At 44.9% G+C, this 18,162-nt stretch overlaps 1 protein-coding gene across 1 annotated transcript in view; it reads left to right on the forward strand.

The window, feature by feature from the left end:
- The window catches only part of LOC126144998 (allergen Cr-PI-like), a 38,994-nt gene that overhangs the window by 3,507 nt on the left and 17,325 nt on the right, over positions 1-18,162 (forward strand). The window contains exons 2-4 of the mRNA XM_049915525.1: positions 15,281-15,414; positions 15,701-15,859; positions 15,930-16,107. Of these exons, the coding sequence (XP_049771482.1) occupies positions 15,281-15,414; positions 15,701-15,859; positions 15,930-16,107 (471 nt within the window). The remainder of the gene's footprint in view (positions 1-15,280; positions 15,415-15,700; positions 15,860-15,929; positions 16,108-18,162) is intronic.

Raw genomic sequence — 18,162 nt, forward strand, 5'->3', positions numbered from 1 at the left:
TTTAATTCAGTGGTTTCATTGACTTCTGCATCCTCATGCAGTTGATTATTGCTAAGTCTTCCCCTTTAGGGGCAGTTTCCCACCGTAAGAACAAGAGAATGGCCTGAACCTCTGTCCGCTCCTCTGCCCTCTTTGACGAAGCTGTTGATAGAACAACGGTGACTTCCTATGCCGGAAGTCTTCGGCGGTCATTGCTGATGATTTTTATCAGAAATTTAAGCAGTGGTTCGGTTCGAATCCGGGACCTAGAACGTCTTAATTACCAGTGACAGACACTACCTCTAGACCGCGGGTTCACCTGACTAGTGACTTCCTCCCTTTCGTCTCTGCTTTATTAATCGTTATGGACCAGTGAACTAGGCGTAGCATCTTTGACTAGTAATGGAAACATCCTGGATTCCGAGTTCAAACCCAGCTACTGCTTAAAATTTGAGTAACGATCATCTGACTTGACAGCCTAAGACTCCCTGTACAAGCAGTCACAAAGCGTTGTCAAAGAGTGCGGAAGAGCGCACAGAGCGTCATGACAACCTCTGGCTATTGGGGCGGGAAACTGCCCCTAAAAGGTGGCAGTATTGATCAACGGCGTGAGGATGCAGAAGGCAAAATAAATCATCCCATTAAAGACTCACACTTGGTATCCACAGGACGTGTCTGTTGTAACTGGGGAAGTGTCTTAGTGATATCTAAATTGGTGAAGAACTCCAGATTAGCCCCCTAGTGCGATGTCCGGGAAGGCACTGCCATGGGGGCAGATTGAATAAACGATAAAACTTTAATATTCTACGAGCCGAAGTGTGGAATGCCATAAGTTTGAATGTTAAAGGAAAGTTAGAAAATTTGAAAAGGGAGATGGAAAGACTCAGTCTAGATGTAGCCGAGGTCACTGTAGTGAAATGGAAAGAAGGTATGGATTTCTGGTCGGACGAGTAAAGGCTAATATCAACAGAAGCAGGAAATGATATAACACGAGTAGGATTAGTTATGAATAGGAAGGAAGTACAAAGATAGAGATACTGTGAACAGTTCAGTGATAGGGTTGTTCTCATCAGATTCGGCAACAAACCAACGTCGACAACAATAGTTCAGATAGTAGGTAAAAAAGAGATGAAAATCAAACATTCGCGGGGGACTGGAGTGAGGTTGTAGCGAAAGGATGGAAGAAAGAGTTACGGGAGAACGTGGGCTTGGCATAGGTTAGTGGGTTTCTGTGAAAAGTTCAGTGATAGAGTTGATCTCCTTAAAATCGACAGTAAACTAACACCAACGACAATAGTTCTGGTATACAAAGCGAAGTCTCATGCAGAAGATTAAGAGACTGAGAAAGAACGGGTAATTCAGTAGTTCATAGGAGATGACAATCTGTCAGTCACGGAGAATTGGAACACGCTAGTAGGTGAAGGAATATAAGCCAGTTATGGGAGAATTTGGGCTTGTTAGTAGGCAGAGAGTAGAAAAAGTAATTGACTTCTGCAACAAATTTCAACTATTAATGGCGTAAAACTCTGTTAAAAAGTCACAGAAGGATTAGGTATACTTGGTAAAGGGCCAGAGGCACAAGAATATCTCAGATGGATTATAATATGGCCAGACTGGGATTCGGGAATTGGACTGTAAGGTGCGTTGTTATAAATTCAAAACTGTGATATGATGTGCGTGCAAATTACCAATGTGATCATCCTTCGGTGGAAGCCAGAAATGTAGTAAATTCAAAGAGCATACAGCGAAATCAAACAGCAAGTTTATAATGTGATTCTTCAATTTCTCCCGGCGTATTTCTTGCTCGAACAGTCCACGGGTGTGCTGCCGGTACATAGTGTCCAACGGGCACAATATTTCGGCGATCAGACATGTCGCCATCGTCAGGTGCGCTGACGAACTGAGCTCCTGAGGGCGGGCGGCCGTCCTAAACCCCCTTCCCCCGCTCTCCGCGGTCCGCGCCCGTGGCCGCGCATCGGCGGTAGCTGAGAGGCTGGCGTCGGCGTCGGTGGCGGCGTCGGTGTAACTGCCTTGTCCGCCCTGGTCGCCCGTTCGTTTTCTTTGCTGAGCCTCTTTTTCATTAGACTCAGTGCTGGTTCCCACGCCTTGCTGAGGTTATAGCCGCAATCTCAGTTCGTCAGCGCACCTGACGATGGCGACATGTCTGATCGCCGAAATATTGTGCCCGTTGGTCACTTTGGACCTGCAGTACACCCGTGGAATGGTCGAGCAGCAAGTTTATAAGTTCTAGGGATTGACACTTAGACCAAACAGATTAAGTAAAGGGTTAAAACATGGAGTGTTTAAAGTTGTTGCAATGCGTTTTATACAAATACAGATCTCAGGACCTGACATTTTGCTTTGCCATGGACTCGACTAGCATATTAAGGGATTAGGAGGGGTGGAAATGGAACGCTTCACCATTCTTCGTAGTCAGCTGTTGTGCGGTGGTGTGGGCGGCATACGCTGTATGAGTACGGGAATCATATCGTAGCTGCATGGCGGCGACTTGGCAGTCAGCATGTGTCTTCAACGGCTTTTGCGGCGAGGCTGGGACGGTTTCCGCGTTGACTGGCCGCGGCGGTTGAGTTTCAGAAGCTGCGTCCCCGCAGTGTTGGGAATTGGATGTCAGGGCAGGAAACTGTAACGTGCAGTCGAGTGTTTAATTCCCACGCACTGGACCGCAAGTGTTCATCCATTTAGCATGTAACAGAAAAAAGAGTAAATCACAAAGTACTGGCGAACATTCAGACGGGAGAAAGGATGAAATTCGAGGTCCGCAGACTAAATAGACAATGGGCTGTCGAGCTTCCATGACGTCTTGCTTTCACCCTGTCTGGCCAGCTATCTCTTCGTCTCTCCCGATTCTCCTCAGCTCACAGAATGTCAGAATTTTTCGTCCTCTCAGTCACTGGTGGGCCGAATATGCAACACCACCCACTGACTGATCGCAATTTCGTGATGATGCCTCCCACTGTAGGGTGGAAATTTCCAATCTTATGTGGGCTGACATGTGACTCGGGCACTCTCGTTTTTCTCACGTTGTCTCTGTCGAGGCCATTGCCAGCATTGGTCACAATCAATCCAGAACATTTTTCTGATGTTTGGCCGTATTCTCTAGTTGTTGTGAATGCAGCCAATCTGCTGGTGTTAGGAACTTATAAGCATCTTTCTCACAGTCCGCCCAACATTTTTAGGCAGGCCATTTCTTCTGCAGCGTTCGAAAGGTTCAAATGCCTCCGTGTGTGTATTCTTGGCGCTTTAATGTGTTCAGTCTGTCTTGGTGCCTGCAGGGCTCAACGAATTATCATCACGTTTCTCACTGTCCGCCAAAATCTTTAATGTTGGCCGATTCTTCTGGAGCCATCCAGAACTCTAACACGTCTTTCCTGCCTTAAGGACGTTTTTACATCCACGCATCGTCCAAATGCCTGCAGAGGCAGCGGGTTTTTTCATCGTCTGCCAGTCTCAACATAAGGCGTTTATTCTTAAGAGAGCCAAGGAAATTCACAAACCTCCTTCCTGCATTCGCGCCTGCACCTTTCCGCAGTTTTAACATCGGTTCCCGTCAGGTCACCGAAGTTGAGCGCTGTTGGACTTTTCTGGCATTTGGATGGGTCACGGTTTAGGTCTGGCGAGCACTATTGATAAGCAGGATGCACTCAGCCCTTGTGAGGCCAATTTATGAGTTACCTGATTGAAAAGTTGCATCGCTAATCACGAAAACTGACAGCAGCTAGGAGAACCGTGTGCGGACAACATGCCCCTCCATATTCGCAACCAGTGACGCCTGACGGCGGAAAATGACATGGTGCTTGGTCGGTACCGTTGGCCCTTAGAAGCCTGTTTGGACGGTGTCCACACTTCCAAGTTGTCCCTGCCAACAGTCCCAAGATGCTCCCAACTTCCTGGCTGGTGGTGAAAGTGCCTGGCTACGAAGGTATTTCACAGCTCCTTGTTTCTTAGCTCTTGATTCATTTGGTTGAGTCTCACGACAGATCGTGAGAAAAGTAATGACACTGAGAACACTGCTAGAAATCTGACAACGCTGTGTTCTTCTCCTTGTGTAGACCAGTGTGTTCACTCCTTTCAGATGCTCAATCCGAGTTTCATCACCTTGCATCTATCACGTGATTTTTGGGGAGCGCCATCAGTGAAGCTGTGTTTTTGTTGTGCGCTACGAAAATGTAACAGCGTAATTTATGGTAGAGCAACATTATGCTATCAAGTTTTGTATTAACCTCGGGGAATTCGTGAATGTGATCTTTCAAAAGTTGAAACAGGCGTGTGGGAAACGTTTCTTATCAAGAGTACAACTTTTCTTCTGGCACAAATCATTTTTGGAAAGCCGGGAACACTCTGGTCGTGAACCTCATCATAATTTGTTCCTCTACGACAACCAAGTGTTTGACTAAGGTGTCCTTGAAAGGCTCAGGAAAAGGGTGAATCGAGTGAGACCGGTTGTTGCAGACAAGTGCTCCATGCCACGCTGCTACTTCCGTCATGGAATTTTTCACCTCCAAGGGCATTTTTTCTTTTCCCGGATCTGAGAAATATCTTAAAAGGACGTCAGTTTGGGACCCTGGTGAACACTCAAAAGAATGTGATAGGCATGTTAAAGGTCCTACCAGTTGAAGCCTTCTGCACTTCTAACAAGTATGGGAACAACTACTCCGCCGATGTATAACTGCCGAAGGGAACCACTTTGAAGGGGACAGCACTGTTGTTTCAAAAAAATAAAAACTCTGGTAGATAAAAGATAAGTCTCAGTACTTTTTTCTCACACACCTCGTGTGTTCACCTGACGAGTCGCACATACACCTTTAGAAAATGAAAAATCTTAAAATCTTCACTCCATCATATTAATACACAAAAATCGCACTTCACACACAAGTTCCGGGTTTTTGTTTTTGAGATGTGATGTTTTTAGTTGTATTCTAGCGTGTCAAGCTTGGTTGGCCATTGATAAATCTATACAAGATACACATAAATAGACACACGAAGTTCAACAATAAGTAAAGAATACATGAAGAACATACAACACACTGAACATGTGCCGACAATGTCACAAATGTAAATAAGACATACACACAAGCAGCATGGAATTAGGATCTGTGAAAATAAAAATAAACCATGTGCAGCAATAATTTTCGTTGTGGAGATGTATATGAGAAACGAAAATACTATTCACATGTAAGATACATAGAACTAGGGCGTTTGAAACACACATAAACAGTACCCAGTAATGATATTCATAAATAAGTTGCGAATCACAAGCAACTTTATGAGAAACACACAAGACATATATAATTAAGAGATCAATCGTACACAGTTACAATGTCCGTCGAGTTCTATAAAAAAGGTACAAGCTGAGTGTCAGTTGCCGAGCGGGATTAGCCGAGCGGTCTGCGGCGCTGCTCTCATGGACTGTGCGGCTGGTCCCGGCGAAGGTTCGAGTCCTCCCGCGGACAGGGGTGTGTATATTTGTCCTTGGGATAATTTAGGTTAAGTAGCGTGTAAGCTTAGGGACTGATGACCTTAGCAGTTAAGTCCCATAAAATTTCACACACATTTGAACATTTTTTGAGTTTCAGTTCCAAATGTTTGGTCACGCAGAACAATAAATATTAGTGAGACACATTCTTAGAGTACCATTGATCAGGCCGGATAGGATGGGATGGGTAATACCTTAACGTTGTTAACAACAACTCCTCCGCGAGTTTGGTTCTCACCGTAAAAATAGTGGTGTCTTCCGGTCTATCACACTAACTACAGCCATCAGGAATAAGGTACAAATCATCGATCTCTAGAGGCATCCTCCTTATTCACTACATTTACTAGTGTCAGTTGTGCGAGCCGCTTGAAAGGACTCAAATGTCAACAATAAAAAAAAACATGCGTGTATTTAAATTCATACACAAAAAAAGAAAAGAAAAAAAAGAAAGGAAGAAAGACGCACCATGAAGGAACTAATTCGGTAAATAGGATGTATATACACAGACAAAAAAATGATAACGATTTCAGAAAAATTGAATAATTTATTCAAGACAAACAGCTTCACAAACTGAGCGAGTCAATAACCCGTTGGCCCACTTCTGGCTCGTATTCAAGCAGTTATCCGGCTTTGCAGTCATGGACAGAGCTGTTGGATGTCCTCCTGAGAGATATAGTGCTAAATTATGTCCTAATGGCGCGTGAGATCGCCAAAACCCCGAACTGTTTGGAAGGCCCTGTCCATAATGCTCCAAAATTTCTCAATTGGGAAAGATCGGGCGACGCTGCTGGCCAAGGTAGGATTTGGCAATCACGAAGACTAGAAGTGGATAGTCTCACGTGTGCGGACGGGCTTTACCTTGCTGAAATGTAAGCCGAGGTTTGGCTTGCTATGAAGGACAACAGAAAGGGGCGTAGAACATCTTCGACATACCGCTGTGCTTGAGGGTGTCACGGTGACATCCAAGGAGTCCTGCCATGAAAAGAAATGGCACCCCAGACCATCACTCCTGGATGTCAGGGGACAGTCAGCTTGGTATCCCGTTGTTGTCCAGTCCGTCTCCAGATACTTCACTGGTTATCAGGGCTCAGTTAGAAGCGGGACTCATCACTGAAGACAGTTCTACTCAAGTCAATGTGATTCCAGGTCGAATGCCATGGGCGCCATCCCCGTATTCCAGCACCTCGCTCCCGTCTTGCTCTCCTACGCCCATTATTGTGCCAGTTTTGCTAGTCAATACTCCCCACAAACGCTTGTGGAGCCCTATTTTCCTTTCTCATTGCGCCAGCGTATGCCGTCCTGTTTGTCTTGTTCCTCATTGTCGCCCAACGACCTTAAAATATCGAGGAACTGTTCTCTCGACAGGGCTCGGACGGGTGCACGCTGCACATAAGCAGGAAAGTGTGAGCGCATCGCGCTACACCAAACTTCATCTATCATTTTGTCGTCCAGTTATCCTGCCAGAACGATAAAGCGAACAACGTACGTCGCCAGGGGTTGGCGTGACCGTGACGCATACTGTCCCCGATATACTTTCATCTTCGCACTCGCCAGGTTGCAATATGTCGTCAGAAACGCGGTGCAGAAATCCTTGTAAGTACTGCTGTCGCTAATCGCTACATGAAACCAGGCAGCTTCTTCCTTCTGAGGCGCCTGCCGTGCAAAAAGCAAAGCACTGAATTCCGGCACTCCTTTCGCACGCAGATACGCGATAAAATTCTTTAGTTACGCCTTAGGGGGAACGCCACGCGATCGAACGAACTTTGACAGTGGTACACTATGTGATCAATGTATCCGGACACCTGGTTGAAAATGACTTACAAGTTCGTAGCGCCCTCCACCAGTAATGCTGGAATTCAATATGGCATTGGCCCACCCTTAGCCTTGATGATAGCTTCCACTCTCAGTCATACGTTCAATCAGGTGCTGGAAGGTATCTTGGGGAATGGCAGCCCATTCTTCACGGAGTGCAGAATGTCGGCCGGTGTGGCATGGCACGGACTTTCTAAAACATCCGAAAGGTGTTCTATAGCTTTCAGGTCAGGACTCCGCGCAGGCAGTCCTTTACAAGGATGTTGCTGTCGGGTAACCACTCCGACACACGCCATGCATTATGAAGAGGTGCTAAATCATGTTGAAAAATGCAATCGCCATCCCCGAATTGCTCTTCAACAACGGGAAGCAAGAAGCTGCTTAAAACATGAATGTAGGCCTGTGCTGTGATAGTGCCACGCAAAACAACAAGGGGAGCAATCCCCCTCCATGAAAAACACGACCACACTTTAACACCACCGCCTCCGAATTTTACTGTTGGCTCTATACACACTGCCAGATGACGTTCACTGGGTTTTCGTCATACCCACACCCTGCCATTGGATGGCCATATCGTGTGCCCTGATTCGCCACTCCAATCAGCGTTTTTCCACTGTTCAATTGTCCAACGTTTACGCTCCTTACACCAAGGGAGGCGTCGTCTGGCATTTACCAGTGTGATGTATGGCTTATGAGCAGCCGCTCGACCATGAAATTCAAGTTTTCTCACCTCCCGCCTAACTGTCATAGTACTTGCAGTGGATCCTGATGCTGTTTGGAATTCCTGTGTGATGGCCTTTACAGATGTCTGCCTATTACACATTACGGCCCTCTTCAACTGTTGGCGGTCTCTGTCAGTCAACAGACGAGGTCGGCCTGTACGCGTTTGTGCTGCTGCACATGTCCCTTCACGTTTCCACTTCACTATCATATCGGAAACAGTGGACGTACGGATGTTTAGGAGTGTGGAAATCTCGCGTACAGACGTATGACACTAGTGGCACCCAATCACCTGACCACGTTCGAAATCCGTGAGTTCCACGGAGCACCCCATTCTGTTCTCTCACGATGTGTATTGTTTACTGAGATCGCTTGATATGGAGTACCTGGCAGTAGGTGGCAGCACAATGCACCTAATATGAAAAACGTATGTTTCTGGGGGTATCCGGATACTTTTGATCGCTTAGTGTATGTCTACACCGTACTTGCGAATTACAGCCTGTAAATCCGTTGGCGTGACCCGTGTTGCAAGGATACTGGCTGTGGCATCATAGATACTTCTCACTCGAGAACAGACACTTTTCTTTGTACGGCATTACAGTGCCTGTGTTATTCCGAATTACGATGCGATGTTCTTTCGGACATATATGCACATTCAAAGGAACAGGCACTGAGGTGACTACAGCCGTTACGAAACATGCGAAATATATCCACAATTGCGGATATGGAGAATCATCAGCTATATAATGGATTGACGACAGTGAAAATTTGTGCCGGACTGGGACTCGATCCCGGATTTCCCGCTTATCCGCCGACACCGGGCAAGCGACTTTCATGTAAAAGTCTCGCCTTTACGGGAATGGTTGTACGGGTACAGGTTGTATACACATGTTTGACGACATATGGGGGTTTCGATGTGGCCGTGAGTCACGCTCCGATAGCCAAACACACACATCAAAAAAAGTTTTGCATCACCCCTTTCCGGGAACTTCAGAAGATAGACGTCGTCTGTGGATATTGTATCACAGACAGAGTCCCTTTGGCTGTTCAGAGATGTCAATAAACCCGTCCAAAGACGTAAACAACCACGCGTGAGCAGCGCCTATTAGACTGAGTGGGTCCGACAGCCGATCACTTCCAGTCATTCCAGCAGGAAGGAGGTACATGGCTCGTGTTGTGTGTACTTCAACCATGCCTAGAGGGACAATACCGCAGTTTGATCGCGTCCGCATTGTTACTTTGTGCCAATAAGGACTCTCAATGAGGGAAGTGTCCAGGTGTCTCGGAGTGAACCAAAGTGCTGTTCTTCGAACATGGAGGAGATACAGAGATACAGGAACCGTCGATGACATGCCTCGCTCAGGCCGCCCAAGGGCTACTACTGCAGGGCATGACCGCTACCTAAGGATTATGGCTCGGAGGAAACCTGACAGCAACGCCACCTTGTTGAATAATGCTTTTCGTGCAGCCATAGGACTTCATGTTATAACTCAAACTGTGCGCAATAGGTTGCATATGCGCAAATTCACTCCCGACGTCCATGGCGAGGTCCATCTTTGCAACCACGACACTATGCAGCGCGGTACAGATGGGCCCAACAGCATGCCGAATGGTCCGCCCCGGATTGGTAACGTTCTCTTCACCGATGAGTGTCGCACATGCCTTCAACCAGACAATCATCGGAGATGTGTTTGGAGGCGAACCGGTCAGGCCGAACGCCTTAGACACACTGTCCAGCGTGTGCAGCTCAAAAATGGCTCTGAGCACTATGGGACTCAACATCTGAGGTCATCACTCCCCTAGAACTTAGAACTAATTAAACCTAACTAAGGACATAACACACATCCATGCCCGAGGCAGGATTCGAACCTGCGACCGTAGCGGACGCGCGGTTCCAGACTGTAGCGCCTAGAACCGCTCGGCCACCCTCGGCCACCCTATCGAACATGCCTGGAATAGATTGAAAAGGACTGTATATGGACGACGTTCAAATGTTAAAATGTGAGTGAAATCTTATGGGACTGAACTACTAAGGTCATCAGTCCCTAAGCTTACACACTACTTAACTTAAATTATCCTAAGGACAAACACACACACCCATGCCCGAGGGAGGACTCGAACCTCCGCCGGGACCAGTCGCACAGTCAATGACTGTAGATGGACGACGTGACCCACCAACCACTCTGAGGGATCTACACCGAATCTCCGTTGAGGAGTGGGGACAATCTGGACCAACAGTGCCATGATGTACTTGTGGATAGTATTCCACGACGAATACAGGCACGCATCATTGCAAGAGGACGTGTTACTGGATATTAGAGGTACCATTGTGTACAGCAATCTGGACCGCCACCTCTGAAGGTCTGGCTGTATGGTGGAACAACATGCAATGTGTGTTTTTCATGAGCAATAAAAAGGGCGGAAATGATGTTTATGTTGATCTCTACTCTAATTTTCTGTACAGGTTCCGGAATTCTCGGAACCGAGGTGATGCAATAATTTTTTTGATGTGTTTAGTTAGGAAACAGCTTGCGATAAGCGGGAAATCCGAGTTCGAGTCCCGGCCCGACACAAAATTTCATTCCATTAAACAGTTGATTGTTGTCCATAGTCGCAACCGCGAATGCATTTCATACTCTTATTTGCGTCTGCGCAGGTGATTTACGTTCATCATGTACGCGAGTGGTGATCCCCACCATTTTTGTGTTTCTCCGCGTTTCTACGTTAGCAACATCTCCATCACACGCTTTTCTGACCTCGGCCAGAGAGCCAGTAACGTCCATGCATATATTTACAGTCTCGGATCCCAATCCGCGTCTAACTTCTGACCATCAATCTTTTGACTGCTAAGTTTTAGCTTGGCTTCTACTCTCGAAAATTGTTTCGGTCTTCTCCATAGCGGTGTTTAACTGAGCTGTGATGGTTGCTCACGTTGTGAGAATACGATCCAGTGGACCATGACTTTTCATACTCCCCACAGAGGTGCCTTGTCTTTCATCACACACTTCCGAACGTTAATCACTTGACCGGTCCATTTCCAGTGGGCTCTGACTTCCGTGCGCCCCTCAGACATGTCCTGTGTTTCCTCACTCAAACCCGAACTTTCCTCAACTGACCTGCCGGTTTCCATATCTGTCAATCTCCTCGAACTCAGTTTCACGGGAAACGTGACCACAAACCAAATGTACTATGCAGAACGAGCTGCCACAAATAGAACAATTCTCTGACAAGTCTGTTAGCTGCAAATGGAGCAATGGTAACAAGAAACAGAATATTGGCAGTAACGAACTACACATTCTAAATTTGCTTCAGAAAATACAGAGGATTCTGCGAGAGCAAACACACCATCCGTGCGTGTGACACCACTCATAATGAGGTTTGCGTATTCCGTACAGTTATGGGACGTTTATTCTGACTGAGTCGTGTCTGAAACTTTAATAAAAGTTCTCATACTAGTAATAAGGTGAAAATTACATCAAATCGAAACTCAGTGTTGTGCACCAAAATGTAAATTAAAATCTCTTATAAGATATGTAGGCAAATTACCAATGAGATCACTCCACGCTGGGAGCGAAAAGTGCAATAAATCCAAACATCACACTGTAAAATCAAAAAGTAAAAAGTTATGGGTTCTAGAGGTTTGATAGGCAGATCAAACAGATTAATTAAAAGTATGTTTTGGGGGGTATCCGGATACTTTTGATCACATAGTATATGTCTACATCGTACTTGCGAATAACAGCCTGCAAATCCGTTGGTGTGACCCGTGTTGCAAGGATACTGGCTGTGGCATCATAGATACTTCTCACTCGAGAACAGACACTTTTCTTTGTACGAAATTACGGTGCCTGTGTTATTCCGAATTACGATACTATGTTCCTTTGGGCGTATATGCATGTTCATAGGAACAGGCACTGCGGCGAAACGTACGAAATGTATGTTAATGGATGTTTACATTTATTACAACACCTTTCATACAAATAAAAATCTCTGGGGTGATGTGACGGGGCGTGGACACGACTCAGATGTCAAGATGTAGAAGAGGAGGGGCGAGGAAAGAATCATTTCATTATTCTTCATAGTCATTTTTGTGGTGGTGTGGGTAGCAGGCGCTAGGTTGGTACTGCGCTCATCTTGTAGTTGGATGGCGGCGGGTTGGTAGTTCGCATCTGTGTTTCCATTTTAACTTGCTGTGGTGGTTCTGATGCAGAAACAGCGCTGTCACAGTATTGGGAGGAAGACGTCAGGCAAGAAAAGTGTAATGTGCAGTCGAGTGCCTAATTTTCAAGCACTGGGCCGAAAAGATACGTCCATTTACACTATAACGTGAAAATGATAAGTCACAAAGTGGCGATGAACGTTCAGATGGAAGTAAGCTTCAGAATCAAACTCTGCAGACTAATAGACAATGTGCTGACTAGCCTCCATGTCGTTTTGCTCTAACGGTCTCTCTCGACTCTCCTCAGCTTACAGACTCTCAGCGTCGTCATTGGCGGGTGCGAATTTCCAGTGCCACCCAAAGACTCCTTGCCGCTTTGTGTCCACGCCTCCCAACGCAGGGTGGATATTTCTGATCCTGTGTGAACTGGCATGCTACTCGGAAACTGTTTTTTTTTTTTTCATATTTCCTCTGTCGAGGCCGTTCTCAGTGATGGTCCCATTCAACCCATCCCGTTGTTATAGACAGAGAGATGGTCTGGGTTTTCGGCGGGTCGGGGTTTAATTTCTCGTGTCTATTCGTCGTTGTCACTGTGCATGCTGCAAATTAAAATTCACCTACCTCAGAACGGCGTCTGCTCAATGTCCATTCACTTGGCAACGTAGATACTCACAAGAAAAAAATGGTTCAAATGGCTCTGAGCACTATGGGACTCAACATCTTAGGTCGTAAGTACCCTAGAACTTAGAACTACTTAAACCTAACTAACCTAAGGACATCACACACACCCATGCCCGAGGCAGGATTCGAACCTGCGACCGTAGCAGTCCCGCGGATCCGGACTGCAGCGCCAGAACCGCTAGACCACCGCGGCTGGCTACTCACAAGAGGATGTAAAAGCAACGTTGATGAAAAACACCACCTCCTATCTACAGCCACTCAGATCGCGCAACTCTAGTTGTGAAAGAAAGTTCTGTAGAAATACTGTCATCAAATTTTATCGGGCAGTAAGAAAATGGATTGGGTTCTGAAAAATAATGTCCGAAATTTCCACACAATAATTTTTATTTTGTCCTTGATAGCCAAATAAATGGTACTATTCAGTCCACATTTAAACTACTGGCTATTTCCTTCCAGATCACGATTCATACACACATTTCACAAGCACGGAAGCCAGAAATCTGTCCAAACCCGACCCAATTAGACAACATTTTCACAGTCATTAATTTCACCACTAACATCAGTTATTACATTCGGTCCTTTTTGTGGATTTCTAAAAAAGAAACTGCTCGACAAAAATGCTCAGTAGTTGAATACTGAAACATATCACGCGGATTCTATGAAGTCCAATATTTCACACGCGAATATCTGTCCAACAGATTTAGTCAAAACCTCTGAAAATTCACCAAGCAGTCCTCAACAACAACTGCTATCGACTTAGCTTACCAGTAACTCAAACACTAAGTAATTCTTCATCTTACACATTAGTTTTACTGGCACTAGCAACATGACCGTCCGCATTCAAAGCTAGCGAGCGACTCCCTTCTTCCAGCCTCACTCCCAATATAACAATCAGGTAACGAGCGGGAACCGTCTCAGTTCTGATTGGCTGATCATACTGACTGGCAATCAGAATAATGACTCGTGATCATACTCGCACCAAAACTGGTCTGTACCAACCCTTATACACAGATGCATCTGCGTCAATCTGAGTATAAATATTAACATAATGTTTAATAAACGAAAACGAAAAGACCATAATTCTGGAAATATTCTTTAGATACAGATTTTACTCCAGGTGACTTTCTGGCTGCTCTGTTACAATACAATCACACCTAGGCATACCTCATCAGCAAAATGGGTAAATCCCCTAGGATCATTTTCCCACGACAGAATTGTGTAACTCTTCCCTTTACTTAAGACGGTATATAATCCTATATTGAAATTTGACGAATGGCCCACATACACACTCTCATTTACTCACAGGCTCACATAACACATAATAAAATAAGTACTGATTTTATTAGTTCTTTCTGAAGTTATTCTATATTTCATACTACGAAAATTGTAACGTATTTGAAATTTTTTAAATTAAATTTCAGTTAAATAATCCTATCCCCTGATACTTCAGGTGAGTATTTCAATTGACAACGAAAACCAAGTCATAAATGTTCCCAGGTGAATTTCCTTTCTTAAGTGTAGTTTTTCTAACTTGAAACTAAATTTTTCTGTCTCCGAAAATATGCTCGCTAGAACGCTAAAATTTTTGCACCACCTTTCTATTAATAACAAAGGGCAGTATACAAATTTTGAAAGCGATTGCACAAAAACTACTATCCTTTATTTAGATTCTTATAGGTGGTGAATGTACGCGTTCAATAAGAGATATTGAATGACTTTCCCATGGCAGGCAGTGACAGATGCACGTGTGTCTCCCGGGTAGGCCGTTAGATGTTAGTCCCCGAAGTTACATACAGCAAGCTATCCTAAAACAAACATTCGCTCGAAACAACTTGCGACGCTACAGGTTGCAAAGTTATTTATTTCAGTAATGCTTTTCACCCTTTTGGAGGCTATTCGATTGCGTAAAAGTAACTGAGTATTAAACCCATCTGTCATAGAGTCCTAGAGAACGAGAGGTGGACGTTAATCACATCCACCATAACAGGGGCAATGCTTACAAAATTATAAACGCGGTATCAACTGTGCATGATATAACAGGTCCGCTTAGCTTTCACACAGATATGAAAGCCATTCTAGGAAATATATATTAGCTGTACACAACCTAAGGTACCATAACTTATCGAGACACGCGAATAGTTTTCTCGGGTCGATTGTACCTAACATGGACAACTTGTTCACGTTGTAAGAAATCAATTACGAAGTCCTAATGTTTAATGTCGTGGCTAGTACCCCTATCAGTTCCAAATTATTGCATCTGCGGCTGCGACCGTCAGTTGTCGTTTCATGGTGATCTCAAAAATAAAAAAGCGATTTGTAAAAAAATTGTTGCATTACATAAAGAATACGTTTCTTTTTCGTTGTGATGAATGATATTGCTTATGCTGTAACTACTGTGCATGAATAAACTGACCACAACGTAACACATTTTACAGCTGACAAGGACTTCCTGATCAGGCAGAAAAAACTTCTGCAGCTCTTATGGCACGTTGGACAACCTGCACTGCTCCCTGAAGTGAACGAGATATCCAGTTCCTTTGAACCTGAAGAACGCGTTGCACAGTTCAAGGTACGTGAACCAGCGAAACCAGTGTTTAGCTGTGGCAGGTGCTGTGTTACTAAAAATATCGTATGTAGCAGGACCGCCGGCCGGGTTGGCCGAGCGGTTCTAGGCGCTACAGTCTGGACCCGCGCGACCGCTATGGTCGCAGGTTCGCATCCTGCCTCGGGCATGGATGTGTGTGATGTCCTTAGGTTAGTTAGGTTTAAGTAGTTCTAAGTTCTAGGGGACTGATGATCTCAGCAGTTAAGTCCCATAATAGTGCTCAGAACCATTTTTTTTTTTGTTGTTGCAGGACCCAGAAATTGTCAACCAATTCGTTAAGTACTACACACACGGCTACGTAAAGAAGCGCGGCGAAGAACTGCCGGTGCACTACAAGTACGACGAGCTTCAGGTCAAGGCACTCGTCAACTTCATACACTGCGCCGAGAACTTCGATACCTTCTATAAGGTGGGTACCGGTGTTCATTTCGAATACGACTCAACAACAGAACTTTCTGATTCCTTCTGTCCATCCACAGGCAGCTGCGTGGGCCAGGGAACACGTGAACGAGGATCTGTTCTGGTACGCAATCAACGTTGTCAAGCTACACCGCGATGATCTTTTCCAACTCGCAATGCCGCCCTATTACGAGCTCTACCCCCAGCTCTTCGTTAGTGACGACGTCATCAGTGAGGCGTGGAAAGCTACCCTACGAGGTAAGAGCGACAGTCTGCTTTCTTCACCATACTTTGTTTACAGTGCAAGCTAATTCCGCGTTTTATCAATCATGTGCTATAGTGAAACTTCCTAGCAAATTCAAATTGTGTGCCGGACCGAGACTCGAACTCAGGACGTTTGCCTTCCGCAGGTGGGTGCTCTACCAACTGAGCTGTCCAAGCACGACTCTGGAATAGTCCTCACAGCTGTACTTCCACCAGTACCTCGTCTCATACCTTCTAAACTTTACAGAAATTCTCCTGTGAAACTTGATGGACTACCAATCATAGAAGACAGGATATTGCGGAGACATGGATTAGTCACAGTCTGGGGGATGTTTCAAAAACGATATTTTCACGCTTGCAGCGAAGTGTGTTCTAGCACAAAACTTCATGGCAGATTAAAAATCTGTGCGAGAGGGAGACTCGAACTCGTAACCTTTAACTTTCGCGACCTTGTACTTAAGCCACTGAGCTACCCAAACACGACTGAGGAGCCCTCCTCGCAAACATACTTCCGCTGGTACCTCGTCCTCTACCTTCCAAAGTTCACAGAAATCTCCTACGAAACTTGCTGGATTAGCGCTTCTGGAAGAAATGCTACTATGGAGACATGCTTGAGCCACCACTTAGAGGATGTTTCCAGAATGAAATTTTCACCGTGCATACGAAACTTCCTGGCAGATTAAAGCTGTGTGGCAGACAGAGACTCGAACTCTGGACCTCTGCCTTTCGAGGGCAAGTGCTTTATCGACTGAGCTACACGACTCACGATCCGCCCTCACAGCTTCTCAAGGCAGGAGACGAGGTAATGGTGGAAGAAAAGCTGTGAGAAGTAGTCGTGAGTTGTGGGTGGGCAACTCACACGGTGAAACGCTTGTCTACGAAAGGCAAAGGTCCCGACTTCGAGTCTCGGTGTGGTACACAATTCTAGTCTGCCAGGAAGTGGCATACCAGCGTAAACTCCCCGGAACAATGAAAATTTCTTTCACGTGCTATAGTGTTATTAGGAAATCTAGAGTAGATATCAGATTTAGATGAAGAGCTGTGTTTGGCGGTCAGTGGCTTGATAGACAATTCCAAGACACTCACCGTCATACACACTTGGTGCAGGGACATTCTTCCACCATCATCTTTCCTATCTTCTGACTTTATTCTTCCTAAAAATATGGTTATGGTTCTTAACTCGGTTTTCCAAAATTTTGTTGATTTCATTCTCTTTTATCTATCCATCTTGAATGCAAGAATCTTGTTTATTTTAGAATATTTTTTTCCAATTTATAGTATGTCTTAAAGTTATAATGTGTCATAACCTCTTCCCTGTCTCCATAAATTCCTATCTTCTAAGAATAAATCGCTATTTTTAAGATAAATATTTAAAGCTGCAATATTATTAATCCCAAATAAGAAATAACGAATTCTGCGCATGCGAAATTTCGTATTGTGAAAGTACGACCCGTAACAAGGTGGCAAGGTCATTTGTAAATGGCAGAAAATAAATAATAAGTAAATAATAATAATCTACCGGTCCCAAGTTTGGCAGTCTCTAAAATACTTTGAAATGTCAAAGACGGCCAAAGCTGTATACTGAAATGTTGTTGGCGTTACCTTATCCATTTCAAGTTTTATTGGTACATATTAAATATGATGCCATTCAAATTTAGTTCTTTTTTTACAGTGATGTCACAATAGAGCATGCGGCAGAGAGCAATTTTGTACTGTGATTCGTACCTCGCTTTCCCCGCACGGTTGTGAAATGTTTCTGCGTCCTTCATATGTACCCTATCGCACGCAGTCTTTCCGCATATGTATGATAGAAGTAGAGTCGTTCTATAATGGCCTCTGAAATATGCTGAGCAGCGTTTAACGAGAAGAAAGCCGTCGTTCCTTACAAGACCATCACGTAAAGTACCTGAATACATCAGACTCACACAATGCTCGTTAAAGTATATGACAGCAAACGCAACGTAGTTGATTTACGACCATGACACGCGAATTACAAATAATTATTACATTATAATAATCACATTTTCGCTGTAGTATATTAATATTGCA

This window comes from Schistocerca cancellata, chromosome 2 (assembly GCF_023864275.1).
Source record: "Schistocerca cancellata isolate TAMUIC-IGC-003103 chromosome 2, iqSchCanc2.1, whole genome shotgun sequence".
NCBI classification, from domain to species: domain Eukaryota; kingdom Metazoa; phylum Arthropoda; class Insecta; order Orthoptera; family Acrididae; genus Schistocerca; species Schistocerca cancellata.